Raw genomic sequence first — 27,518 nt, 5'->3', positions numbered from 1 at the left:
CCTTCTGTCTCTGAAACAGAAAGAGAAAAATATCTACCTGGGACAGCCACCATGTAGACTCAGTAGATAATGTATGGAAAACACACGGCACAATGTCATTTGTCCCTAACTGCAGGAAATCTGGGTTATTATTTTCTATCTCCAATCCACTTCCCACACTGAGCTATTACCGAGAGAAAACTCCTCAGCCTCGGGCTCCTGTTTGTACCTTCCTATTATTTTCCCTCCAATAAATGTGGCATCATTAGCAGGCTCTGCACCCTGGTGTGTTGAACATAAGAATTAACACCCGCTCCTCACCCTGACACGCCGAAGAGACTATTGGCTGGACCGCGGCGGTCTTTCCCCTGCACACCCTCGGTGTGAGAGAGGCGGCTGCAGAAGAGTTCTTGCATTTTTAGAGAATAATGATGGATGGTGTTCAGAGCTAAGAGCATTTCCGAGGATGAGGCTTCTTATGTAATTACGGCTGCAGCCCGATCAGAAGCATTAGCGGGCAGGATTTCAGCGAGCGGAGGTCAGGAGGCTGCTGTGTGTGTTTGCAGAGAATGGGTGCGCTGACTAGAGAGGAGGAGGAGAATGGGGCCCGAGAAAAGTCCTGTTTTTAAGGTTATGGGTGAATTATGATAATATGAGCATTGAAGAGAGCAAGGCCAAGCATGAGGGACATCGATCCGAAGGGAAGATTAAAATGCGCAATGAGAGGCCTGTGCTGGCTTTCTGAATGTGCTGGAAGGTGGAGGGGGCACCGCAAGCCCAGAAAATCAGCTGGGTACGATGATACAGCCGTGGGCTACAAGCCTTGTGGGGGTCCCCACTCCTTGATGTCTGACCCTGAGAGCTGAAACAGCTAACTGGGGCTTTGTTTTGACATTCAAGGGAGCTGAGAGCCTTTTATGAGCTGTACTGATGGCCAACAACCAAAGGTAGCTGGTTCCCCGATGATGCTTGGGTTCCCAAAGCAAGGCCATCAGCATCAGTACTGCTAAGCCTTGATGATGGTTTAGAGGCTACAATACCCCCACTTACACCCACAAAGGCATCAAAGAACCCAGAAGCAGTCCTGGGAAGTCTATAGGTTTACAGCATATCTACATGAGGACCAGGAACACAGAAATGCTACAGCAGGGTTCTCAAAACATGTTCAAGGTTAGTGTTAGGTCTTGGCTGGCCAGGGGCCTTCTGATGGTTGGGAAAGGAGGGAACTTAAAATGTCTGGGCCTGGGTTGGCACAGTTCTGAAAAGCACATGTGTGAAGCCTAGCTTAACAGTGTTCAAGGGTGTGTGGAACAGTCTGTCAAGTTGCAGCGGATGGCTATACTCAGGTAGTCCCATGCAACCCCCAGAGGAGGTTTCTAACCGCTCAGAACTCTCCACAGTAAAATATTTACCATGCAAACAAGCAAGTGTTTTCTCCCTCCAGGCACCTGGCATTGTTTCATGCTGTTAATCTCTTTGGGAAGTGCAAGGACATGTTTTCATATAGACTGGGAGGGAAGGTGTGAGCTGCGGAAGAGTCCACATGCTTAGACAGCCACCCTGGCAGCCTGAGCAGGAACACCCATTCGGGGGAAAGCCAGGCAAACGGATTATTTTCTTTCCACTCCAGCAACAACCTGGATCTTTAGGAACCTGTTTGTCTTTCTTTCCTACAGCATCCATGGTCTGGTGTGCTGGCTGAAATGATACCCAGGTGCCAGGTCACCCAGGCAGCATCTGCTACCTCCAGATGCCATTACAACAAAAGATGCTGAAAGACCACATTGCCTGCTTTACAGACAGTTTCTGCCATCTGAATTAGCGTTTCTATGTGGTGGTTAATCTTGTTGGCTCTGGAATCAACTTAGAGACATGCCTCTGAAGGGAGAATTCACTAAGGGAGGGGCACTCCTCCAGAGTGGGCAGTGCTGTCCAGCAGCCCAGAGACAAGGAGATTGGAGGGAAAGCAAGCAGTGCTTTGCCTGCCCGCTTCTGCTCCTTGCTGGGAAGTGCATCTGCTCTTTTGTTGCTTCTATTGCTGCCACCCTTTGTTGATACTGGAATTCAGTTTCTTTACTTCCAGCATGGACTGGGGAGCAGTGGCTCTCCAGGAATCTTCCAGGTTCTGGGCACCAGATTGGGATACCTGAGGTATCCAGACTCATGGGACTGACCAGCTACCCCGTTCTCTGCCTCTCCAGCATGTAGATGGCCACTGTTGGAGTCCACAGCCTGTCTCTAATAAATTCCCCTTGTAATATATAGGCATCTCATTATTGATCGTCTACAGAATACTGACTTATACAAAGTGCTGAAGTTTGTAAATATCACCCACTTCTTCCCTATGTGTTTGGGATTTTCAGCGATGGGCCCAGCAGGACTTCACATGAAATCCAAAGGTCCCAGTTAAGAAAACATGCAGTGGGTAAGAGCACTTGTGCCAGCATGAGGATGAGAGTTCAAATCTCCAGCACACATGTGAAAAGTCCAGAGCAGCTGTAGCCCCCATCTGTGTACACGGCCATATGTGTAAGAGTGTGTCATCCAGAACAGCTGTGGCACCCATCTGTGTACCAGGTCATATGTGTAAGAGCGTGCCATCCTACAGCAACGATATATGCAGAGAGAGGACAAGGGAGTTGGCAGTGCATGGGACTGGAGTGGGGAGGGTCAGTAGGATTGGCAACGAGAGCTGGAGGTTTAGGGTAGGGTTGGGTTCAAGGGACCTACTTCTTCATAGAAAGTAATCTATCATGCTCTGGGACTCCAGGTGACTGTCTGCAATTCTATTATTCTGCATCACTCAAAATGTTGCGTGTTTTGCTGCGAGCCTCTGGGGACAGCTCCTAGGGAATCCTGTATCCAGCTCTGCCTTTATCACAGTGATCTGCCGTCTGCTGTCACGGTGGGGGACAGGCTCCTCCTAAAGCATGGTTTGCCTCTGTCCTGGCCATCTGCCCTGACCCATGCCCATAGTGCTGCCTCCTGTGTGGCTTGTTACCCGTTTCACCAGAACTCATTCCAACAGGGGCTTCTACAGCCACCACGACTGTGGCTGCAAGCATCTGCAACCTCAAGGCCACCATGTTCAGAAGATCTGTGCTTGCAGTGGAACTTGTATCTGGTAGCTTCAGGGATCCTGCCATGGAAGGTCAAGGAGTGAACGGGCCATGGCCTTGAGTGGATGACGGACTCACCAAGGAGCAAGGGCTCCACAAAATGCCTTTTGGGCCTCCTTCCTGGACTGCTGGAGATGTGTGCGTTTTCAAACTCTGTGTGTGAGTGTGTGCGCGCGCATGCTTACATGCATGTAAGTGGATATGCATGTGTGTAGGTACACGCGGGGCACTGGAGACAGCCTGAGGTGTGATTCCTCAGGTACTTGTGTTTTGAGACGGGGTCTCTCACTGGCTTAGGACTTCACCATTTGGTGAGGCTGCCTGGCTAGTGAACCCACTGGGACCCACCTGTCTCCGCCTTCACAGTGCTGGGATTACAGACACATGCTACCATGCCTGAATTCTTTTCTCAGTGATCTTAGAGGATCCAACTTGGATTCTTAGACTTGCATTGCAAATGCTCCTGACTGAGACATCTACCCTGTCCTCATCACCTTAAGAACTGTTGTTTGGAGATTTATTTTTGTTTTATGAATATGGATGACTGTGTACCACATGTGTGTCTGGTGCCCATGGATTCCAGAAGAGGATGCCCTGGAACTGGAGTTACAGACAGTTGTTTCTGTCATGTGAGTGCTGGGTCTTCTGCAAGAGCAGTCAGTGCTCTTAATTGCTGAGCCATCTCTCCGGCCCTGCAATCTTTTTTTTTTTTTTTTTTAATAAAAGTGAAATATTTTCTTCAAACCAAGTCTTAGACTGGTGAGATCAAAAGCATGTTAGAGCAATGGCTTTTTATCACCTGCTCATCATTTCAGACAAATAAGTTTGCTGGAAACTGCCTACTATCTCGGAGTCTCCTGTGAGTGGGGACCAGGTGGATGTCACTGGCGACTTGGGTCTGTAGCTATACTCTGCTCTGGATTCTGGGACCCATCCCCTGAAATGCCTGGTTTTCCTCATGTAACATTCTGCAGCACACAGCAGAGCCTCTTGTACACGGTCCCTACCTGGCCCAGAAGCCACCAGATGTCCCTTCCCTTCTCCCAGGACTGTGGAAGTCACTCCTGCTCCAGACTCACCCCACCTCCACCCAGAAGGAGTGGCCTGCAGGACAGTCAGTGACTTGGGATGGTGTCACTCATAGGCAGTGTGGGAGGCCTGAGAGTGAGTGGGCCTTGCTCAGCCTCCCACTAGGCAAGAGTAATGAGCATGGAGTCTTTAATACGACACAGCAAGAGGATAAATAAAGGTACTGATGATGTTTTAAAGCACGGTTTGCTGGCTTTCCACCAATCTTTTCAGACCTGAAGTTCACATGTCATCCCTGGGGCCTCTTGAATGGGTCAGCACAGGCCTCATAGTGGGAGACAGGTGCTTTCAGGAGCCTGGTCAGCAACAATCATGAAAAACTAGCCTGCCATTTCCCAAACACCCGTCAGCACGGCCTGGAGCGAAAGGGGGTCGATTACGAATGGGCTTGCCACGGACCCTGCCACGGGCAGCAAACAAATGGAGGGAATTCTGGGTTAACAAAATGTAAATTTCATTCCACGAGAAAGCCTAGTGCCCTGCATAGGAACAAAAGAGTCCCGTGATGCTCTGCGTCCAGGAGGCGCTGCTGCTGGTATGATCTGGGTCCACCACCCGTTGTCTAATAGAAACAGGAGAGAGCAACTCTCCCTGCCCCCCACTCCCACCTCCCCACCAAGGTTCCTTACCCAGAATCACACCGTTGGGCTCCTCTGGGGGCTGCCACACAATCCGCACCGCAGTAAGCCTCACTTCAGGGAACACCAGCCGCACGGGGGGACCTGGGGCTGAAGGAAGCACAGAGAGTCAGGGGTCGCACAGAGTTCTGAGGTCAGCCCGTGCTCTGATGACAGCGTGCTTCTCCTTGTGGCGGTCCCTCCTTGTCATTTTTTAATCCATGTTTAAAAAAATTGATTCACCCTTCTAAAAACGATTTCTTAATTTATGTGTATGTGCCTGTGATGTATGCTGCCTGTGTGCATCTGTCTGTCTGGGGAGGCCGGAAGGAGGTGTCAGGTCTCCTGCAGCTGGAAGTACAGGCAGTCGTGAGCCGCGCTGCCCTATGTGGGTACCGGGGATTGAACACCAGGAGAACAGCAAGCATTCTCAGCTACTGAGTCATCTCCCCAGACCCTTATTCTTTATTTTATATCTGACCTTTTATGTGGGTTTTAGGGAATTGAACTCAGATCCTCAAGCTTATTCGGCAGGTGCTTTGCTGATTGTGTTATCGTCCCAGGCCATGTTTTCAATAAAGGGTTTCTAGATCCTCACTGGCGCCATGTGACTCCCCAGTGATCTGAAAAACACACTTTATCTTGAATCCTGACCATCTGGTTTAGGAAACCGTGCTTAGAAAGTATACTTGCATAAGGGTATACAGCTCATGGCAACGCTAGCCAGAGGGCCACCTATGACTTTGAAGTAAGCATTCTACTAACTAGATACCTTCACTGGCTTTGACATTGTAGAGCGGGCAACTATGAGGGTTCGTACTCTCAACCTGATGGGATTGATATCACCTGGGAGACACACCTCTCCATGTCTGTAGGGTTTCCAGATTGGGTTAACTGAGGTGAGAAGACCCATTCGGAGTATGGGTGACCCTCATCCCACGGGCTGGGGTCCTGGACTGAATAAAACGGAGAAGGTAAGCTGAGCACCAGCATCCATCTCTCTCTGCTTCCTGACTGTGGATGTCACGCGACCAGCTGCCTCCTGCTCCTGCTGCCATGCCTTCCCCGCCATGATGGTCTGTGTGCCCTGGAGCTGTGAGCAGGGTAAACCGTCCTCCCTGAAGCTGCTTTTGTTAGGTATTTGGCTATAGCCACAACAGGACCAATACAAGGTATCCCTTGGCCCCGCCCCCCCAACCACCAACAACTGTGAAGCTAGCTGACAATCAAGGCTTTCTGGCCTACATCTGCCTCACCTCACCTGCCCTGTCTTAGACACGTAAGAGCTGATGCTCACAGATGCGTATAATACTTCTTCTGTGTGGTTCAGCACACCGACAGTTTAAAGTGCAGTTATGTCTCGTGGAACGACTGAATAATAGGGTCTTAGTCCTCAGAAAGTATATTTGCTTAAATGGATAGGCAAGTGTGTAGCCAGTGCGAGAGCTTCTCGTTGAACTTAACCATGGATTGATTCCCACGCCACGGCAAAGAGCAACCGAAGCAGAATGTGGGGAATGTCCATTCTGGGCGGGTGAGTTTGGATGTGGTGCAATGATACCTACACATGGGGCCACAGGCTTGAACGTCAGGACTAATTTATAATACCAGCGTGACATAGCAATGACCTTCTGAGCTGTACCTGAGGCTCAACAGATTGTGTCAAAATGGAGAGAGAAGACATGTTTACATAAATAATACAGCAGTACAAGAAAAAAATATATCATTGCCTGACTACATGTGTCCTTTAGAAAGAAAAATGACAGTGGACATTGAGGGAGCATTTTGAAAAGATCTCTACTTGCTTTTCTTAGGACTCAGCCGAAGCGTGCACACATGGACGACTGCACACATGGACGACTGCACACATGGACGACTGCACACATGGACGACTGGTGCAACCTGCAGCTAACGTGGCTCAGTACCGATTTCCCCTTCCCCCCCACCCCCAGCCCACTCGCTGCTTTGGGGAAAGCTGAAGGATAATCCCATGGAAGATACGATGATTGTGACTCTCAGCGTGACAGGATCTAGAACCAACTATGACACAGACCTCTGGGCACGTCTGTGACAGATCTTCTGGATTAGGTTAACAGAGGCAGGAAGGCTCATCCTAAGTATGACTGACACCATTCCATGGGTTGGTGTCACACACACTGAATAAAAAGGAGAGCCCCAGCCTCCATCTCTCTCTGCTTCCTGACTGTGATTGCCATATGACCAGCGGCCTCCTGCTTCTGCCACCATGCCTTCCATGACAGACCGTGTACCCTCAAACTGTGAGCCCCAATCGACCCCTCCATAAAAGCTATTTCTTAGGTATTGGTCATAGCAATAGTAATACAGAGCCACGGCCAGATCCACACGCTGTGTAAAGAAAGGTGACAGGGTTCTTTTAATGGAGCAGGTAGAGTTGTAGCTCATTATCTATTCCAAGAAGATGCTTAAACAACCCTGCGGTTGTTTCTGTCCTGTCAGACACTTGCGATCCCGAGGTGGGTGTTTTTGCAGATTGTATTTTCCCCCTGACATATTCATTATAGTCTGTTTAATAACGAACATGTGAAGGAGCTAACCTTTAAGTGTTCGACATCTGCAAAGTGGAAAAACATATTTACTGATGATTTAGACTTCCATAAAAACAAAGCCAACAAGATGTGCTTGTTACACAAACCTGGAAGCACCAGAGCCTGGGGACCCCTGGGTGCTGTCAAACATGCTGCTCTCTATGCAGGAACATGCAATTAGTGATCTGAATGAAAATGGTGAGACCCTTTAACCCTATGAGAATGGACACAGGTTATCTAGATTTGTAGAGCTGCTACTAACTATATAGGCTCATGTTTTATATCCTTTCCCATGCTCACTAGCCCTTGCCTATAGCATAGTCAGGCTTGAGATTCCACACAATCCATAATCATGTTGTAAACCCTCTCCGGGCTCAAATTGGCCACATAAATGCCAAGTGACTGGAAAACAATTTTGTTTTGTTTCCCTCAACTGGAAAAAAAAAGAAAGTGGTTGAAAATTCACCTGGTCTACAAGAGCTAGGTCCAGTACAGGCTCTAAAAAAGCTGCAGAGAAACCCTGTCTCGAAAAACCAAAAAAAAAAAAAAAAAAAAAAAAAAAAAAAAAAAAAAAAAAACAACTGCAGTCCAAATTGTTTGGATTGGAAAACTAAGGCAGAAGGCAGCAGGGCCAGCCGTGTACTCACTGTCATCTTTGGTACGCTCCAGGATGAGGGGCGAGCTAGGGACCCCGTTCCCGATTCGTGTGAAGGCCAGCACCTGGAGCTCATACACAATGAACTTGCGCAGGCCAGCCAGCAGGGCCGACTGTGTGTGGTTCCCTCGCACCACGTGGCTTCTGGGCTCTGGATCCAGGTCTTTGGCACGGTATAGAATCTGCAGCATCAACACACACATGCAGATGGTTACAGCAAAGTGCGTGGTCAGAAGGGGAGTTCTTGTGCACAGGGTACCAGCTCAGAACTAACCGACGAGGACCACCCAACCGTGGTTTCTCCACAAGGGCAGCTGCATTGAGGGAGATTTGGATCTCATTTCTATTCACTGGCATCAAGGGGGAAGGCAGCCATGAGGCAACTAGACTCCAGAAGAGTGGCTGGAGTCACACAGCTCTGCCTACAGCTTGGAGATTTGGCTGCCTGGACAGTTTGGCAAGATCTGAAGCTCTCAACTATAGCTATGCTAAATGCTCTACTGAAGCATGGGCTTGGTCTTGGGCATAGGCCTCTTGCTTCCTATAAATAGAGCTTGGGACTCCGTGAGGTTCCTTGATTTCAAAAAATTGGGGTTTCTGTCCCCAGAAGACTTGCTCTTCCTCATGTGAACCTGAGGCTTGCCTCTAGGTCATAGGGATGAACTGAGATGTGCTCCTTCAGGGCCTCATCCTTCTCTCCTCTGTCCTCCCTCTAAGCTCACCCCCCCTCTGTAGGCAGAGGCTGTTTGTTTCCCAGCTACCCAGACCTGAAATAATCAAACAGAAACTATATTAATTATAATACTGTTTGGTCAATAGCTTAACTGTATTTCTAGCTAGCTCTTACATCTTAAATTAACCCACTTCTATTATTCTGTATATTACCATGAGGCTTGTGATTTACTGGCAAGGTTTCGGGGCATCTGTCTCCTTTGGCAGCTACATGGCACCTCACTGATACTGCCTACTCTATATATCTTTTCCAGTCTGGCTATATTCTGCTAAGCCATTGGCTGAAAGCAGATTCTTTATTAACCAATGTCAATACATATACAGAAGGACTTCCTACATCCCCCCTCTGAACTGTTCTCCAAGGCAAGTGATCTATAAGTCTTAAGAGAGGGTCATGGCAGACATTTGAAACCAGCAAGGTAGCATTTCCTCGTGGGAACCAGGAGGTGTAGCAGGGAGCTTTGTCCACTGAACCCACCCAACAGGACTGCTGTGTAGCAGGAGACTTGCCAGTGTTCGGCTTCCCTTACACACTCTGGATTGCTATGTTCCCTGGGAGTGCCACACAGCACGGATCCTGAACAGAGCCATTAGAATACTTATGGAGAGGGAATGCAGATGAGCAGGCCAGAGGCAAGCAGTTGGGATTTAATGACACAAAGATAACCTGGTCTGGTGGGTAAGCATCTCATTCAGCACTTTGCAAGAGCAGGCAGGAAGACTGCTAGGAGTTCAAGGTCAATTGCTACATAGTGCATTCAAGGTCAGCCAGAATTATAGTGTGAGATCCTGTCTGATAATAAATAGGTATTCCCCACCAGCCCCTAAAGCAGAAAAAGGCCATAAAAAACAAAAACAGTTATTGAAAGATGAGAGGAGAATGCCTAAAATCCATTGAGGATATATGGAAGGCATTTTGTTGTTATTGTACTAGTGACTGAAACCAGAGACTCATAAAAGCTAGACAAGCAAGTGGTCATCAAGCTACACCCCCAGCCCCTCACTGGAGGATTCTAGGCAGGGGCTCTACCACTGAGCCACACTCCAGCCACTCACTGGGGGATTCTAGGCAGATGCTCTACCACTGAGCCACACTCCAGCTCCTCACTGGGGGATCCTAGGCAGGTCTTCCACCATTCCAGTCCAACTGCTCATCCCATGAGAGCAGCATCACATTAGTGACCATATCCAGAGAAGCCCATTGTGCTGCTTGGGAGACTGGAACAGAGAATTGTACTGGTCACCTCTGAGAGAGGAGAAAGAAATAGGTGGTTTTGAAGAGTCTGGGTAGCAGCTTAGAAGACGGCACCGGGAGAAGTTAGGGTAAGTCCGACTCTAGCAGAGGCCAGCCCTGCCTGGATCCACAACAAACCAGCACTCGGAAGAAGCAGAGACTGTTGGGGAATGCCATTTTCAGCTGTGTGACTTTTGTTTACGCTGCATTTGTTTGACTCTGTGAAGCTGTGATTCTTTACCTGTCTAAAACACCTGATGGTCCTAATAAAGAGCGAGACAGCCAATAGTGAGGCAGGAGCAAGAACAGGCAGGGCTGCAGGCAGAGGGTAGAAACAGAAGGAGAAATCTGGGAAGAGAGAAGAGCAACAACAGAACAAGGGGAGGAGAACGACGGGGGCCAGCCACCCAGCCACACAGCAGGCCATGGAGAAAGAAGTAAAGAAAGGTATGCAGAAATAGAGAAAGATAAAAGTCCAGAGCAAAAAGGTAGACAGGTTAACATAAAATAAGAAAAGCTGGCAAGAAACAAGCCAAGCTAAGGCCAGGCATTCATAATGAAGAATAAGCCTCCATGTATGATTTATTTGAGAGCTGAGTGGTGGCTCCTTTAAAAAGCCAAAAGAGTAAAACATCCCATGAGATCATTTCCCAGAAACCCTTAATTTCTCCTGGTAACTCTGGGAAGTGACCACTGTGGTCCTTTTCACTTGACAGTAGGTGACAGAAGATGCTGCATTCATTCATAGTCAAGGGTGCAGGGCGTCTTAGCCAGAGCAGTCAGAGCCAGGGCCTGGCTTGCTGGTCAGGGTCCCACTTGCATTTGCTTCCTGACTGATGCCTGGAAAGCACTTCTGGTTCATCTTTCCCAGATAAGATAAGCTGATGACATCAGGAACTGGCGAGGGACAGACCCATGACACCTTCCCACCAGTTCCAAAGGTAGAACAGAGTCACCATAAACATGTACCTTGTAGCCCAGGATGAGCCCATTCTGGTCCTGCTCAGGGACGGAAGCCCATGTCAGTAGGATCTGGGTGGAGCTCACAGCCTCTGCAGACACATTTTCAGGAGCAGCTGAAGGGACTGCAAAAGAACATGTCAAATGATTGGCACCAGCTGTCTCCAGCCCTCTATGAACAGAGGGGCATTTACACACACACACACACACACACACACACACACACACACACAGAGAGAGAGAGAGAGAGAGAGAGAGAGAGACAGACAGACACACACACACACAGATACACACACACAGAGACAGACAGACACACACACACAGATACACACACAGAAATAGAGAGACAGACAGACACATACACACACAGATAGAGAGACAGACACACACATACACACACAAACATACAGAGACACACACATACCCCATCATGCTGTCCTTGAAACAGCAGTGGTTCTGAGCATTCTGTCAATCATATAAGCCTGCAGGTGCATAGCACACATGTAAATCTCTTTAATATGAGCAACAAATTCCGTAAATCCTGGGTATTTAGAACTCAATTCTACCTGAGCCCGGCCAGCAAGAAAATGCTCTCCGTCTGTTTCGGGTAATAACTTAAAGAGCTGCAGGCTTTTGCTTCGACTAGGAATTCCTCAATATCAGATGGATACTAGCTCACTGAGACTGCTCAACATGAAGGCCCATGACGGTTGGACAGAGGAGGTGGATGGGGGGTGATGGACAGAGGGCCAGACCCTGGGGATGATGTTTGCTGTGTATGGGTGGGGGACACAAGGGGAGCCCTGTCTCATAATGTGTCTCAGATTCCTGAGCATAACCCCTTGTTATCAGAAGCAGGTGTTATTTGTGCCTTTCTGAAGATAAACAGAGAACTAGGGTGGATCTGCTTGTTTGTCCTATGTTTTCAGTGCTGGGGATGGGACTGGGGGCCTTACACACACTCAGCAAGCACTCTACTACTGGGCTGCAGTCCTACATCTGGAAATCTAAGGTTGAAAGAGTAATATTTTATTATAGTTATTGTAGGATGTGTATGTGTGCGTGTGTGTGTGCGTGCACACATGTGCATGCAGAGACCAAAAGTCAACCTTGGTTTTTTGTTCCTTAGTCTGATGATTCCACTTTATTTTTTGAAACAAGTCCTGTCAGTGGCCTGGGGGCTCACATATTAATCTAAGCTAGCTGGCCACTGAGCCAATAAATCCAGACGATCCTCCTGTCTCCACCCCCAACTCTGGGATTGCATTGTGGACTACAACATATAGCTTTTATTTTTAAAGATTGATTGTATATACTGTTCTGTCTCCATGTATCCCTGCATGCCAGAAGAGGGCATCGGATCTCATTATAGATGGTTGTGAGCCACCATGTGGTTGCTGGGAACTGAACTCAGGAACTCTGGAAGAGCAGCCAGTGCTCTTAACCTCTGAGTCATCTTTCCAGATCTCAATATCTAGCTTTTAACAAGAGTTTGCTGCTCTAACTCAGGTCCTAACTCAGCTGCTTTACTGTCTGAGCCATCATCCTGGCTTTATTATCTGTTTTTGAGATGGGACTTGCTATATGTCAGTCTGGCCTGCAACTCACAACCCAGGCTGGCCTCAATCTTCCCATCTCCCTTCCCGTTCCATTTCATTTAAAGGACTGTTTTGTTACAGGATTGTCCAAGAGGCAGTCCTTGTGGTTTTTGACCCTTGTGTATGGAATGCAGTTCTCCTACTTTCGGGCAATCTTGCCTCATTTGGTTTTCTTGGCACTGACTGTCTTGATGGGCGTTCAGGAATTCAACATAGTGTGAATATGAACAGCAATGAACTTCACAGACAAGTTTGTTCCTCTACAGTCCATCTACTCTGTGACCCATGGGCCACATGTATACCGCAATAGCTATGAATGTAGTCCAACACATTTGTAGATGGCAATATATTCTAATGTCGAGATGTTGGACACTCTGTTGGATAAATCACCACCGCTTCAGGAATTTGCTTCTGGACCCGTTTCCATGCCAAAGCCACCCACACAGGAGAGGATGGAGCAGGGATAGTTCTACAGTGGTCAGATGATGCACTGCTTAAAAGGGTGGACAGAGGAGAAGGCTCCCCTGGATGAGGGCCTCAAGGTCACATCTTGTCCCAGAGTTTCCATGCTGAAGAAGTGGGGGGCATATTTCAAGGTTGTTATGTCTTTGCTTTATGGCAGAGCTTGGGCACCTGTCTTTGCAGTGCTGTGTGGGGTGGGCCACTCTGCCCACGAGGCAAGAAACCATTGTAGGCACTTCAGGCATGCGCCAAAGGAGGCAGTAGAGGCTCTCAAGGACCCAGAGCAGAGCCTCCCGTAGAGTATAGGCGCATGGACACCTGGACCCAGGCTCGGGATTCCTGAACTGTGAGGGAGCACGCTTGTTACTCAAGCTGCCAATTGAGATGTTTCCTTTTATCATGTCTGTTTATGTGTGCACATGTGCACGAGTGTGTTTGCACTTGTACATGTGTGTGTTTGTGTAAGCCAGAGTTCAGCTTTGGATAGCACTTCTCAGGGTAGCGTCTACCTTGGTTTCTTGAGATAAGGTCTCTTCCTTTGACCTGGGCCTTGCTGATTTAGTATGTGGACTGGCCAGCGAGGCTCAGGGAGCCTCCTATCTCCATCTCCCTAGAGCTGAAGTTACAGGTGCACACCACCGTGTCTGGCTTTTCTCCCTGGGTTCTGGAGTTTGAACTCGGGTCCCATATTTCCACAGTCAACGTTTTACCAAATGAGCCACCTCCCCAACCGCCAATGAAAACATTCAGACAAACTACCATTGCACATAAAGGCCTTAGACAATTGCTGAGCTGGATTAGGTCAATGCTATAGCCAGCAGGGCCTATAGAAAGAGAAGGGGGACAGGGGAAAGGAGGGTCCCATTCAAGTCATAGGCTAACAGGGCAAGCTGCTGGGATGACACTGGGTATGGGCTGGCGTCCACTTTTGCCTCTTTCTCCACCTCAGGGAATCTTTCTGTAAGGGAAATCATGGCAGAAGTTTCTGGCTATTCACCCTAAGAAACGCGAGCTTCCTGTCCAGCCCCACAGAGGTGGCATCTTGCTGCTTCCCTCCTAGATACATGAAGAACCCACTCGTAACCACTCAACCTCTGATCACGAGCCAGAACACCCTCAAATGTGTCTTTGATCATGCCCCTGAAAAAGAAAGTTGGATGTGTGCACCCTCAACCCGTGCTCTAAGGGAGCCTGATAAACTCATGGACTCCCCAAGCTGAACTTAGGTAGAATCGTCACTTTGGTTTGTGGGTGGTGCACGGTCAGGGATGAGCAATGTTTGTTGCTGTTTCCCTAAAAGGCATTAATGTGACAATCACCAATGACTTGACTCGGTTCTCAGAAGTATGGGACTTGTCTATGCCAGAAACCTTGCAGCCACATCTTGCTGTGCTCCACCTGTAGGGGCTCCCTGGGGACCTCAAATGCTACTATGGCTTTGTCTGAAAAATGGCCTACATAGATGCTTACTTTAGTTTTGAAAAAAATGATAAGACAGTCCCTTGACCCACTAAGGACGAAGGAGTTGCTATCGTTACAAGCACGGAAGCCTGCCATTTATCAGACTCCATTTCCTGACTTGATTTAAAATAAGATTGCGAATCCCCAACATGTATGCCTGCTACATTTGTTCTGTGTTCCGAAAACTGTCCCTGTCTGTAAAGAGAGAGAGGCCATTGTCATAGCAACCCAACTGGTCCACCTTTTGGACCCCTACCTGTTTTCCTGTAAGGCTAATCTTGGCAGCTCTAAGCGCCCACTTCTCACTACAGACCCACAAATCACTGTTGATTTTCTGAGATGCGGTAATGCTAGCATTCACTCACACAGGAGGCCTGCCTGCATCCTCAAAGAGCCAAGGCAGCCTAGTTGGTGACTTAGCGCTGAGCTTTGAACCTTGCTGTTTCCTACCTGGAGAGAGCCTGCTGGGTAGGGCTGTTAGGAACAGGAAATGACATATTGCTAGACTGAAATTTCAGCTAATTCAAATTCTCCTGAGACAAAGTCTACCTTTTTTTTTTTTTTTTTTTAGATGCGAAGAATTGTACCCATTATCTGTTCTGAGGTACAATTCACTTCTTTTCCAATTTATCTTAAGTTCTGATATATTCTTAGAAGTTCCCCTTCCGCCAAAACCAAAATCGTCCAGCATGCCTGTTTTCTCTTTCTCCATCTGTTTTTCTCTTTGGGGATGTCTCCGCGCTGTTCACCACTGCTCCTTGTGGTGCCTTTCTCGACTTTGCAGTTCTCGTTTGTCTTTATAATATGTCACAGGATGTCACAGAACCCATTAGACCACACTTCAAACTATTATTAAACTGCATTTAAAACTGTTCAAAGAGTGGTTCAAATTTGGTTTTGTTGCTAACCAGACCCTTTGGGGCATTTCTGCAGATTATAAGATTATTCTTTATTAAGATTATTTTTTAATGTGTGTATATGCGTGTACACATGCAGACATATTTGTGGGTAGGACTTCACATGCCACAGCATGCATGTGACGGTCAGAGGACAGACAGCCTGTAGCAATCAGTCCCTTTATTCTGCGGGTCCTGGGGACTGAACTCGGGTTGTCAGGCTTGGGAGCAAGTGTCTTTATCTGATGAGCCATCTTGCTGGCCCTTTTCACCACCAGGGAAGATTGTTTTGATTGAGACTGTTTAGACAGACGTCAGTGGCTTTGAGTTCCTCCCCAGCTCACACTCCCCATGCCACAGTTCCAGCTCCTGAAATCAGCCCCTGTGACCCTGTGCCAAATGAGAATAATGAGCGACACCCATTAGGATGACTCTCTCTACCAGGGAGGGGAAGTGATAGGAACTGGTGGAGCCACAGATGTTAGTGAGTCAAACTCACATAAAACAGGGACTGGGGCTATAGCTGAGTTCATAGAGAGCTTACCAAGCCTGGATGAAAGCCCCAGGTCTGACCTCTAGCACTGCAGGAACTGGGTGTGATGATAATTCACCTGTAATCCCAGCACCACGGAGAGAGAGACAAGAAGATCAGGAGTTCAGGGTCATCCTCAGCTACATAGAGAGTTCAAAGCTAGCCTGGGCTACATGAGAATCTGTCTCAAAAAAAAGTGGGGTGGGGGAGAAATGAATAAAATAAAGAGTCTAAACTGCTACAACTGCCCAAGGGAGGAGGCTCCCACGGCAGGAGGCGGGCCGAGTCCCCCAGGGCCATCAACACTGAAGTGGCACCCACCCAAGAGTCTCCAGGTGTGTGCTATAATTCACGTGGCACAGGATCCGCCTGTTTCCACTGATTTCATCACATACAGAGCCGTTATCAAGGTGGAAGCCCACAGCCACTGCTAGTCACTTCCCATTCCTCCCACGCTCCTTCAGGCTAACACAGTTGGTCTATCCCCCACTCTATAGATTTATTTGCACTGGGCATTTCAGGTCATGACACCATGTACCATGTGGCATTTTGCATCTGACCTCTTTCACTGAATTCTTTTTTCAAGGCACACCTTCATTAATGCAAGCCTAGGAGTCCCATTCCTTTTCTTCTTGACTTTCCCCTTTCGTATGGACATCAGCTTTTCCTTTATTCCTTCATCAGCTGATGGACAAGTGGGTTCTTGCTACTTTTTGCCGTAAACACTCATGGACACGTTCTGGTCGACATGGGTGTTCAGTCTTCTTGGGTGCTGGGGCGGCTAGTATCAGTTGTCAACTTGACAGCTTCTAGAATCACCCATGAGACACCGGGGCACGCTTGTGAAGGACTGTCTTGATTAGATTAGTCTGTGCCCATGCCTGTGAGGATTGGCTAGATTGGCGATTTTGCATTTAAGTTTTTGCAGAGTGCCAACTGCTGCCCACTGTATAAAGCTCTGATTCCTCTACATCCTCGCAAACATTCGCTACGCTGTGTTTTTTATTTTGACCTTCTTAGGGGTAAGAAGTGACATCTCCTTATGACTTGGATTTGCATTTTCCTCCTGGCTAATGATGCTGAGCCCCTTCCCATGTGCCTAGTAGCCATTTGTCTCCATCTCTGGAGAACTGTCTGTGCAGGCATTTTGCTCCATTCTTAATAGGATCATTTGCCTTTTCATTGTGAGGTAAGAGGTCTTGGGTGTTTATATCCAAACCCCTTGTCAGACATAGCACTTGGAGATATTTTCTTTCCGCTGAGGTTTTTTTGCATTTCCTATATAACATTTCCTATATTCCTATTTAAAGTCCTGGTGCTTTAATGTTGATAAAGCCTGATTGGTCTACTTTGTTGTTGTTGTTGCTTGTGCTTTGGGGTTCTGCCATCGGACTTGTACATTAATTTCTCTTCTGGAAGCATCCAGACCACACATATCGTGCGTATCGGAACCCACGCCTGGCACAGGCACAGGCTGTAGGGTCGTATGAGTCTTATACAGCCTGGGTACAGCTGGATCTCTGTGGTGGGCACTTTTGGGCCCCTGTAGAACAGCGCTGTCTCCACACAGGACCTTGATTCTCCAACCCCAGCATCCACGGATTCCAGGCTGACCCTCCTGTCCCCGTCTAGGCATCGATGACCAGGTCCTCAAGAGATTAGTGAAGAGCTGAGGAGATGATTTCAGTCAGTAAAGTGCTTGTCTTCCACTGAGGACCTGAGTTTGAGTCTCAGTATTCATGGTTTGCTTTTAAAACAGTGGACTGGAGAGATGGCTCAGCAGTTAAGAGCACTGGTTGCTCTTCCAGATGGCTCAGGTTCAATTCCTAGTACCAACTAGCAGTTTCCAGCTGCCTATAACTACAGTTCCAGGGGATCTGATGCCCTTCTCTGGACTCAGCAAGTATCAGGCACACAAGACACAAGCAGACAAAACACCTATATACATAAGGGAGGAAAATGCCAGGTGTGGTGGCTTTTAATTGTATTCCCATTTCTTGGGATACCGAGACAGACAGATCCTCAGTGTCCACTGGCTAGCCAGTCCAGCCTAATCGGTGAGCTCTGGGTCAATGAGAGACCTTGTCTCTGAGGAGGCTGACCTCTGGCCTCCACCATATGCATGCATATGTGTGCCTGCACCTATGCACACAGACATGCACATGTATGAACAAATTACCAGGGAGGAGGCACAGCAGCTACTCCAGCACAGTTCTTGCTGCTATGGGTGATTTCCCTGTTTTTCTTTTGTGTCCATGGATAAATTTAAAAACTTCAAAAACTACTATTTATCTTTAGCTTTCTCGTTTTCTATTGAAAGTTTTGTTTCTTCAAATAAATATTTTATTGGTCTGCCTATTGCTGGGTTTAAAACCGTCTCCAGGACCCTTCCTTATCACACACACTCAGCCGAGGAAGACGGAAGAGTTTTAAAGTGCCCACATGGTTACAGCCACGCGTGCCTGCATCTTTTCTTGCTGAGCTAATAAAAGCTACAGCTGGAGGAGAGCCCTGACTGGTCTCGGCAAGCCCCTCTTTAAATCCTGGTCACCACGGCAGTGGCTCTTCAGGGACACTCACTGGGGACCGCTGTGTTCCCATACACACACTGTGCAATCAGTGTTCCTTAGGACTGGGATGTGGCTCTGCCCGAAGAGTGTTTGTGCTGGGTCTCATCTCTGTGTATAAACTGAGCCTGGCGGGTGTGTACCTGTAGTTCTAATTGTGACTGATCCCGTGGTGTGCCAGAGCCTGGATCCTTGAATGAGTAGCCACCAACAAATAGGAGCCCCATCTCAGGTCCAAAAAAATGAGACATCAACCGCCACTGCGCTGAGCCTTTTGGGGTTCACTTCTTACCTCAGCCAGCCCCTTGCACATCCTGTCTATATTCATTCATAAAGAGTAGGGCTGGATGCCTAGTGTATTAAAGATGTCACATAGGGAAATTTCCACTTCTTGCTTTTAGTTATTGGTAATGAACATTATTATTAACTTGAAAAAATATCATAAAATAAGTCCAACACCTGCTAAAATCCAAAGACATGGCCGTGAGTAGGCGATGGCTGATATAGGCTGTCAACTCGACAGGTTCTAGGAGTTAAAAGCACACCTGGGAAGGACTGTCTTGAGTAGGTTGGTCTCCAGCCATGTCTATGAGGGACTGGGTTAACTTGATTGGGTTAAGTAAGATGGGAAGGGACCACTCAGGAGGCAGCATCATTCCCTGTTTGGGGGCTTGGACAGTATGTAAAGCAGAAAGTAGGCTCTGGACACCAGCATTCATGACTGTGCTCTCTGCTTCCTGACTGTGGATACAATGTGACCAGTCATTTCATGTTCCTGTAGCCATACCACAAACTGTGAAACAAATGTAACACCTTATATCTTTAAGTTGAGTTTGTCAGAGTGTTTTATCACAGCAGGAAGGGAAAAACAAAAATACTAAGACAGTGGTACAAAGCCTGTCTAGGCCAGGGTTAGGGATGCGCCAACTCAGACACAGGTGAGACATAGAGACTGTTACCCAGGGATATGCAATTCCAGGGCCACCAAACTTATCTCTCCCGAGACAAGAGACCGCATTACCTCCCTCTCACCTGACTCCCGTGTGCGACCCCGCACCAGCTCACTCCAGGGGCCAGCCCCAATGGCGTTGAAGGCCTGCATCCGCAGTTCGTACTCTGTCCACTCCTCCAGCTCCTCGATGGTCAGCTCCCTCTCCAGCCGGTCGTTGACAACTTGGGCCAGCACTGAGGTTGGTTGGTCTGAACGCCAATACTTCACCCTGTAGCCCACAGACTCGGGGTTCCCATTGTACTGGGAATCGGGCAGGGGCTGGCAATGAATGACAGGCTGGCATGAGTGGACACCTCTTAACTGTCAGCTTTGAAGGCCTTCAAGAATAAACCCATCCTATGGAGCCAACTCCATGGAAAGCATTTTCTTAGGTGAATTTCCCTGGAACTCTCTAGAGTGTGTGCATGCACAGACATGTGGGTCGTATGCATGTGTACATGTCCATATCATGTGCTTGTAGCGGCCAGAGGTTGAGGTCGCGCGTCTTCCTCTACCGTTATTCACTGTGTTTTTCGAGTCAGGGTCTCTCACTGAACCTGGAGCCCACTGACTTGGTAAGATTAGCTGGCCAGGAAGCTCTAGGGACTCCTCCTGTCTCCACTCCTCAGTGTGAAGATAACATGTGGGCGCCCTAATGTCTGGCTTTTTATGTGAGTGCTGGGGGTCTGAAATCAGGTCCTCACGCTTGTGTAACAGGCACCTGACCTACTGAGCCACATCTCTCTGGCCTCACCCCTGCAGCTTTCTGGTCTACCCTCCCTGAAACTTTTCTTCTGTTAATTCAACAAAATTCTTTTGGTGACTTTCGCCAGAAGTAATTTCCCTTGGCATAGTTTGGCTTAATTTTGAGGAAAAAAAATGTTCTGATTAAACATTGGACTGGCTCTCTTATGAATATCGAGTATTGGCTCTCTGTTGACCAAGCTTAAGGACTTAGAGATCCTACACTTAGTATTCTCCATGCTCTTTCCTGAAAGAGCACCCCAGGTTCCAAGAACAAGCTACCAATTAATAAGAAATCGGGGCCACTCTGTGATCGTACACTAATTGTGCAATGCAATACTTTGTAGTTTAACAATTGGATTGACATTTATGAAGGAAACAGCCCAAGTGTGGTATGGCTAAACTGATTTTCCCAGACAAGTCAGGAAGGCGCAGCTAGTGGCTCCCACCCCACAGCCTCCGACTCACCACCCAGCGCAGACGCAGGCTGGTCTCACTGGCTGTTCGGACAGAGATGCTGGTTGGAGCCACATCAGGTGGGGCCTGCAGGGTCTGGATGACCCGGGATGACTGGCTGAAGGGGCTGGGACCCACGATGTTCACTTGCCTCATTCGAAACCTGGAGGTAAAACCATGAACCAGAGTTATTTCCAAGCCAAAGGCAACAGAACGGAACACGGCCTTCCTGGGTGCTCCTCACACATTCCTTCCTGTATCGCAGAGGCCAGCACTCACGGACACCTACCTGTGTTGGTGAAGAATGCAGATGCCATCTATGGCCTCTGTGATGCATGGCGTACACTGTCAATTTGATAGGATCTAGAATCGTCTGTAAGGCAGGCCTTTGGGTATGCCTGCAGGGTTATCATGATTACATTATCTGAGGTGGGAAAACCTGCCCCCTGTGAGTGGCACTGAGCCCTGATTGGGACTGGGACTGTGGAAGTGGACAAAGAGATCAGCAGGCATCCATTGATTCTACTTCCTGCTGCTGGGTGCCACATGACCTGTTGCCTCGCTCTCCTGTTGGATTAGCTCCCCACTACCTTGGCCTGCACCCTTGAATCAGAGTCGGAACCAACCGTTTCTTTCTTAAGCTGCTTTCCTTGGGGTATTTTATGACAGCAATAGGAAAAACAAGAAGCCCTTTTCCTCAGTAGCCTCCAGAGAATGGTCTCATGTGACTCAGAATGATTTATAGTGTTCCCAAGTGAAGCAGATTTGATGGAGCTGAAGGGTAGAAACTTAAATGGTCAGTTGCCATTGGCTAACTCAAATTCAGGGTAACCTTAGGGGATTAAGGTCATTCAACACTGCCCAATGTCACAATGTTGCCACCAAACACAGTTTTGAAAGTCCAGTGTTTGGAATGGCTAAGGGCATTGCCACAGCCCATGTGTATTCTGGCACGTAACACAGTAGAAAGTGAACGTGTGGCCTTCGGTCAATCAGAATTATCTCTACTTCCGTATAACATAAGGGCCATGAGTATGCTAAGCAAAAGTGCCCTACCTCTGAGACACACCCCAGCCCCTCACCTGGGGATTGTAGGCAGGTGCTCTACCACTGAGCCACACCCAGCCCCTCACTGGGGATTTTAAGAAGGTGCTCTACCTCTGAGCCACACCCCAGCCCCTCACTGGGGATTTTAAGAAGGTGCTCTACCTCTGAGCCACACCCAGCCCCTCACTGGGGATTTTAAGAAGGTGCTCTACCTCTGAGCCACACCCCAGCCCCTCACTGGGGGATTCTAGGCAGGTGCTCTACCTCTGAGCCACACCCTAGCCCCTTACTGGGGCATTCTAGGCAGGTGTTCTACTATTGAGCCACGCCCCAGCTCTATTTTAACTTTTGAGATAGAGACTTGATATATTGCCTGACCTTAAACCCATTCTGTAGCTCATGAAGGTCTTGAAATTGCAATCCTCCTGCCTCAGCCTCCTCAGTAGCTGCTATGACAGGCCTGTACCATCAAACCTGGTTGTGTCTTCTTTCTCTATAATTATCCAAGCTGAATCCACATGTAACAAAACCATAAGTAAGGACACATAATGCTTCTTTCAGAGGTCTCTTAAGTGAATGTAAACTTAGGACAGGGGTATTGCTTTCCTCTCACAGTTTCCGATCTTTCAGATAACTACACAGCCGCATGTAATTCCACACATCCAGTCTTGAATCCTAGTGGCTCATCAAAGCTACATGTTTTTCTCTTAAGGATCGAGTATATGCATCTTGACTCATCTGCTATAATCTTAGGATGAGTGTTCAAACGAAGACTCAAAAACATCTCTCTCATTAGGCTCTTAAAAAATTCTAACTTTGGTATTGTACCGAATAAATGCTCTCCATGAAGATGTAATTTCACCTCTCACTCTTTGAATTACTCATTCTTACTCCCTCATTCCCCGATTACACGGAATGTATCCATCCCGGCAGAACAATGACATTATCGAACTCAACATCTGGTGATAACTGGAAATTTCATCTCTCGCGTGAATGTTCCGGGAACCGATAGCATCACTAACAGCTCATGATCACCCTACCCTTTGTGAAGGCTGGGGATTTACTGCCAGGGTGAGTGGCAGGATCTGGAAGCAAAAGGTTAAATGCCATGTTAAGCGCTTGATTAGTAAGAAGAGCAACTCCGGGGTCATGGAAGAAGCAGAATGGGGCGCCTGGGACATCGGCTTTGTTAGGAGTCCGCAGCCTGAGATTCCTGGTTATCTCCTGGCTGCAATAGCGAGCCCTTTCTGCAGTGCGCTTGACAGAAACACCCGGGCAGCCTAACATCCAGCCATACACTTGGAACTATCCTCAAACTGTGAATCTTGCTTAAGGCTTTAATGTATACACTGTTATCGCTACTTATAGAATCCCCCATGCATGTGTTGTATATGTGGTGTGTGTGTGTGTGTGTGTGTGTGTGTGCCTATATGTTCTGATGCACCAACATGGGTGCACATGTAGAATCCAGAAGTTGGCATAGGATGTCTTTCTCCATCATTTTCCACATTACTTTTTGAGACAGGGTCTCTCACTGAACCTAAATCTAACCACTTCAGCCAGATGGGCTGGCTAGAAAGCCCCAGCGCGGGGATTATAGGCATGTACCATAGTCCCAAGGCAGGTTTCATGGGCTCCTGGGAACACAAACTCAGGTACTCACGCTTGTAAAGCAAGCACTCACCAGCTGAGCCATCTCCCCAGCCCTCTGCCTGGAGAATTCTATCTTCCACGACATCTGGTTTCTCACAGCACTAACATGCCCAGCAGCAACCACTCCCCTCGGTTCTCACCTGTAGTGTGTGTAGGGTGTGAGGTTTGGAATCTCCAGCATCTGGGCATCAGGCTCGTTCTCTTCCTCATAGAGGGTGATCCACTCTTCCTCATCCCCAATGGCGCCGACCTGAGGAGAAGGGATCCTGAGATGGACTGGGCTCACCATGGTGACCAGGGCTGCATGGTATTCTGTACGCAGCTCCCTGGGTATGATGGGCTGAGCACAGCCACCATGTATCACACGCCTGGGAGCTACTGGTTCCTGCACACACACCCCTCCTGTCGTGGAGTGCTGGGCTTCTGTTATTCTCAGTGCACATGATATCTGGAAGGTTCTAGTTCAAAACTCAGTCAAGAACTTGGCATCAAGAGGGCCCTCTGTGGCTCCGATTCTGGGTGATGGAAAGGGTCATCCCATTGTCTTGTCCTCTTCTCACCTGACAAGTATGAGAGGCTCAGGGAGTGAGCCTCAGCCAGGACCCCAGAGTGTGCAGCAATAAAGTCCCCCTCGCTAGGGTCCAGAGCTGGCCCCAGGGCATCACCTAACCTTTTACCCCCCAGCATGCACCACGGAGACTCCACTGGCCCCAGCACAAGGAAGCCCTTGTGGAGAAGACAGAGTTCCTGATTGACAGCAGAGCATGCAGGCCTTGTCATGTCTGACAAAGTACCCGGGAGCTGGCAACATGGCTCAACCAGTAAATGCCTGCACAGCATGGGGACTTGAGATCTGATCCCCAGAAGCAGGCATGAGGGCTGCCAAGATGACTCAGAGTTTAAGAGCCTGTACTGCTCTCGCAGAGGACCTGAGGCAACTCCTAGCACCTACATCAGCTCATGACCACCTGCAACTCCAGTCCCAGGGGATCTGACGCCCTCTTCTGGCCTCTGATGGAACTGCACTCACCTATCCACATAGACATATATACATACACACATAATATATATTTAAGATAGGCATGGTGTGGCACACTTGTAATTATGGAGCTTGGGAGATGGAGACAGACAGATTCTTGGAACTCTCCAACCAGTCAGCCAAGCTGAACCAATGAGCTTCATGGCTGCCCCCTAAAACAAAACAAAACAGAAAAACAACCCTCCCCCAAAACAAAATGGACAGTACCCTGAAAAATTATACCCTGAAAAATTATACCCGAGGTCGACTTTGGTCTCTACACATACACACACACACACACACACACACACACATGTAAACATATGCACACAAACACAAACACAGGGACATGCACGCTCAGATGTTTTCTCACACAGGTGAACACAAGTGCATGCACACTCATGTACATACAAATGAATACACACAAACACAGGTACACACTCAGATGTATACACATATAGGTGAACACATGCACATGCACACTTATGTGTACACACCCCCTCCACACACACACACACACACACACACACACACATACACACACAGAAGCACCTCAGGGCAGAGCTGGTCTGAGGAACACTACTCTTTATAGACACTTGTCCCTTCCAAGTTGGTCTGTGAGGCCCCATTTGGCTGTCCCAGCATCCTCCTCTCCTGGGAGCGACACATCCATGGTTTGCTCCATTAGCAATGGTACATTTGTACTTCCTGTGACCTCTAACCTGGCCTTAGTTGCTTGCCCTGCCTAGGCAAGCCCAGCCACAGCTTCTCTACCCTCTTGATGCCACCCTGGGCTGTCCCGGACAGAACCCAGAGGGGGCACTGCTATCTGCTCCAGCTGTGGCTCCTGTATGTACTCCATTGACTTCTGAAGCTCTTGTGTGACCCTGGGGATCACACTATACAATCAGAGGGTGCTCCCAGAGCCAGTTCAGCCAGGGTCAGTCCTACTCTGGCATTTAATACCACGTAAGTGACTTAAACAACGGGGCAGGTCTTGTGTTCAGTAAGTTCACAGAGGAAACCAAGTTGGCAGGGGGCCAAGTCTTGGAGGTTGTGAGGGGCTGAGAATTCATGGCGACCTTGGTAAGCTGCAGAAATGATACAAAGGACGGAGGACAAGGAGGGGCCGGCAAGCAAGAGTGAGCAGCCTACTTCCTGGAGACAAGTGGAAGCAGCCTGAGATGTGGGTAGTCCAAACTAAAGTAGGAAAACTGCAGCAGAAAGAGCTGGAGTCATAGGAGACCCACCCTTCCATTCTAATCTCCACCCAGCAAAACTGCAAGAGGCCTAGGCATGTGCTGTACACTATGCAAACACCTGGATACGCCTGCATGCGTGTACACCCTGCACAAACCTGTATGCACCTGCACATACAGGTAAGTACCCCCAAACACCTGTATTCATCTGAATTGGACAATATGCTTTTGTGCACACATGTATACCTGCACATATCTGTGTGTGCTTGTATATGTATGTATGTATCTATACACATGTACACAGTAGCATCTATATACCTATATGAATCTGTACACATGCAAATACCTTCACACAGCTTTATGTACCTGCACATGCCTGAATTCACCTGAACATGACTGTATACACATGTGCACACATGTATGTACTCACATATACCTGTGTATATTTTTATATGTATGTATGTATATATTCACACATGTAAACAGTTGCATACTCTTTATATATATACATATATATGCACCTGTACACACAGGTAAATACCTGTACACACCTGTATTCACCTGAACATTACTGTATGCATATGTGCACACATGTATGTACCCACACACAACTATGTGTATTTATATATGTATGTATCCACACACGTGGCATACACTTATGTATACCTGTATGCATCTGCACATATGTACGCACCTGCATACAATTGCATGAACCTGCATAGTACACACCAGTTCACAGTGCTCTGTGCACCATAGCCAAAAGGTAAAATTGAGGCACATATCCCCAGATGAAAACAAAACATTATTTTGCCATGAAGAGGCATGGGGCACTAGCATGGGCACTTGCTTTTATGTGGACAGACTTCAGAAACAATGTGCTGGGTAGAAGCCTGTCCCCACACCCTAAGGGTCTCCTTTAGGAAATAACTGAGGTGGGGGGGGCAGGAGGCAAGCAGGGGTGGGGTGCAAGGAAGCTGGATGGAAGCTCCTGGAGATAAGTTTCCCGTGCTGAGACTCAGTGGGAAAAGGAGAAAAACATTCTGAATCTTCTGCCTTGGGAATGGGTTTCTTTAAAACAGCAAACTTTGTGTTCTGTGAATCTCATCTCAATTTGTAAAAGAAGTATTGAAATTTAAGGCGGGATGTTATCCAAAAACACCTGGTAGAGAAAGAGCTGGAGGTCAGCGTGGCTAATGAGCAGCTGGGATTCTGCGAAGGAGCAAGGCAGCTGAACTAGGCCAATGGAGGGAAAGATGTGGCCACCTGCGAGGTTGGAACAGGAAAGCGTTCCCAACCACCATGAATCTTGGAAGTCTAAGCCCCATCCCTGCCACCCGTGCTCTGCAGAGAGGGTCACTGCTGTGCCTTACCACCCGGATCCTCTGTGGCTGAGTGAGGGGCAGCAGATGTATAAAGGTTAATTGATCCTCCAAGTCCCAGCAGCGTGACTGAATGCTCCTTTCTCTGTCCTCCAGCTCCATCTTTGCAAACCCTCCTTGAGTGGAGGCTGGTCGTAGGCACGCTCTGGGTCCTCCTTCTCGGCTCAGGCACATCTACCTTGGGCTAGGTGCTTCCCTGACTCTGGGTGGCTCCGGCACTGGCCTCACATGATAAGATGACCCCTGGACATAAATGCTGCTCCAGGGGCTGCATGTATCAGGGTGGTGGCTCTGGGCTCAGGGCTATCTATCACGTGACCAAGAGGATCGGAAGAGAAGTGGCAACCTTTGAGTGGCTACTCAGAGGAGAGGGTGAGGCGTGGCAGGCTGGTGGACGGGCAGGAAGACCGACTGGGAGGCAGGACGCTCAACTCAGCTGTTTTCATTGAGCGCAAGGAGCCTGCTCCTCCGTCGACAAAGATCACGCTTCATGCTACAGGGGCTGAAGCCAGCAAGACAGGACCACGGGTCCCTACTTACTTCTCCCCTTAAGTCAGACAGTG

General features: G+C 48.3%; 1 protein-coding gene across 1 annotated transcript in view; it reads right to left on the bottom strand.

Moving 5' to 3' along the window:
* The window catches only part of Sdk1 (sidekick cell adhesion molecule 1), a 935,030-nt gene that overhangs the window by 94,503 nt on the left and 813,009 nt on the right, over positions 1-27,518 (bottom strand). Inside the window, exons 23-28 of the mRNA XM_038345621.1 lie at positions 23,500-23,609; positions 20,672-20,822; positions 19,501-19,738; positions 10,962-11,077; positions 8,019-8,208; positions 4,817-4,915 (exon numbers count right to left, since the gene is read on the bottom strand). Coding sequence (XP_038201549.1) covers positions 4,817-4,915; positions 8,019-8,208; positions 10,962-11,077; positions 19,501-19,738; positions 20,672-20,822; positions 23,500-23,609 — 904 coding nt within the window. The remainder of the gene's footprint in view (positions 1-4,816; positions 4,916-8,018; positions 8,209-10,961; positions 11,078-19,500; positions 19,739-20,671; positions 20,823-23,499; positions 23,610-27,518) is intronic.

The sequence above is a fragment of the Arvicola amphibius genome, chromosome 10 (assembly GCF_903992535.2).
Source record: "Arvicola amphibius chromosome 10, mArvAmp1.2, whole genome shotgun sequence".
NCBI classification, from domain to species: domain Eukaryota; kingdom Metazoa; phylum Chordata; class Mammalia; order Rodentia; family Cricetidae; genus Arvicola; species Arvicola amphibius.
The sequence above is the reverse complement of the archived record's forward strand: the minus strand, read 5'-3'. Positions and strand labels throughout refer to the sequence as shown.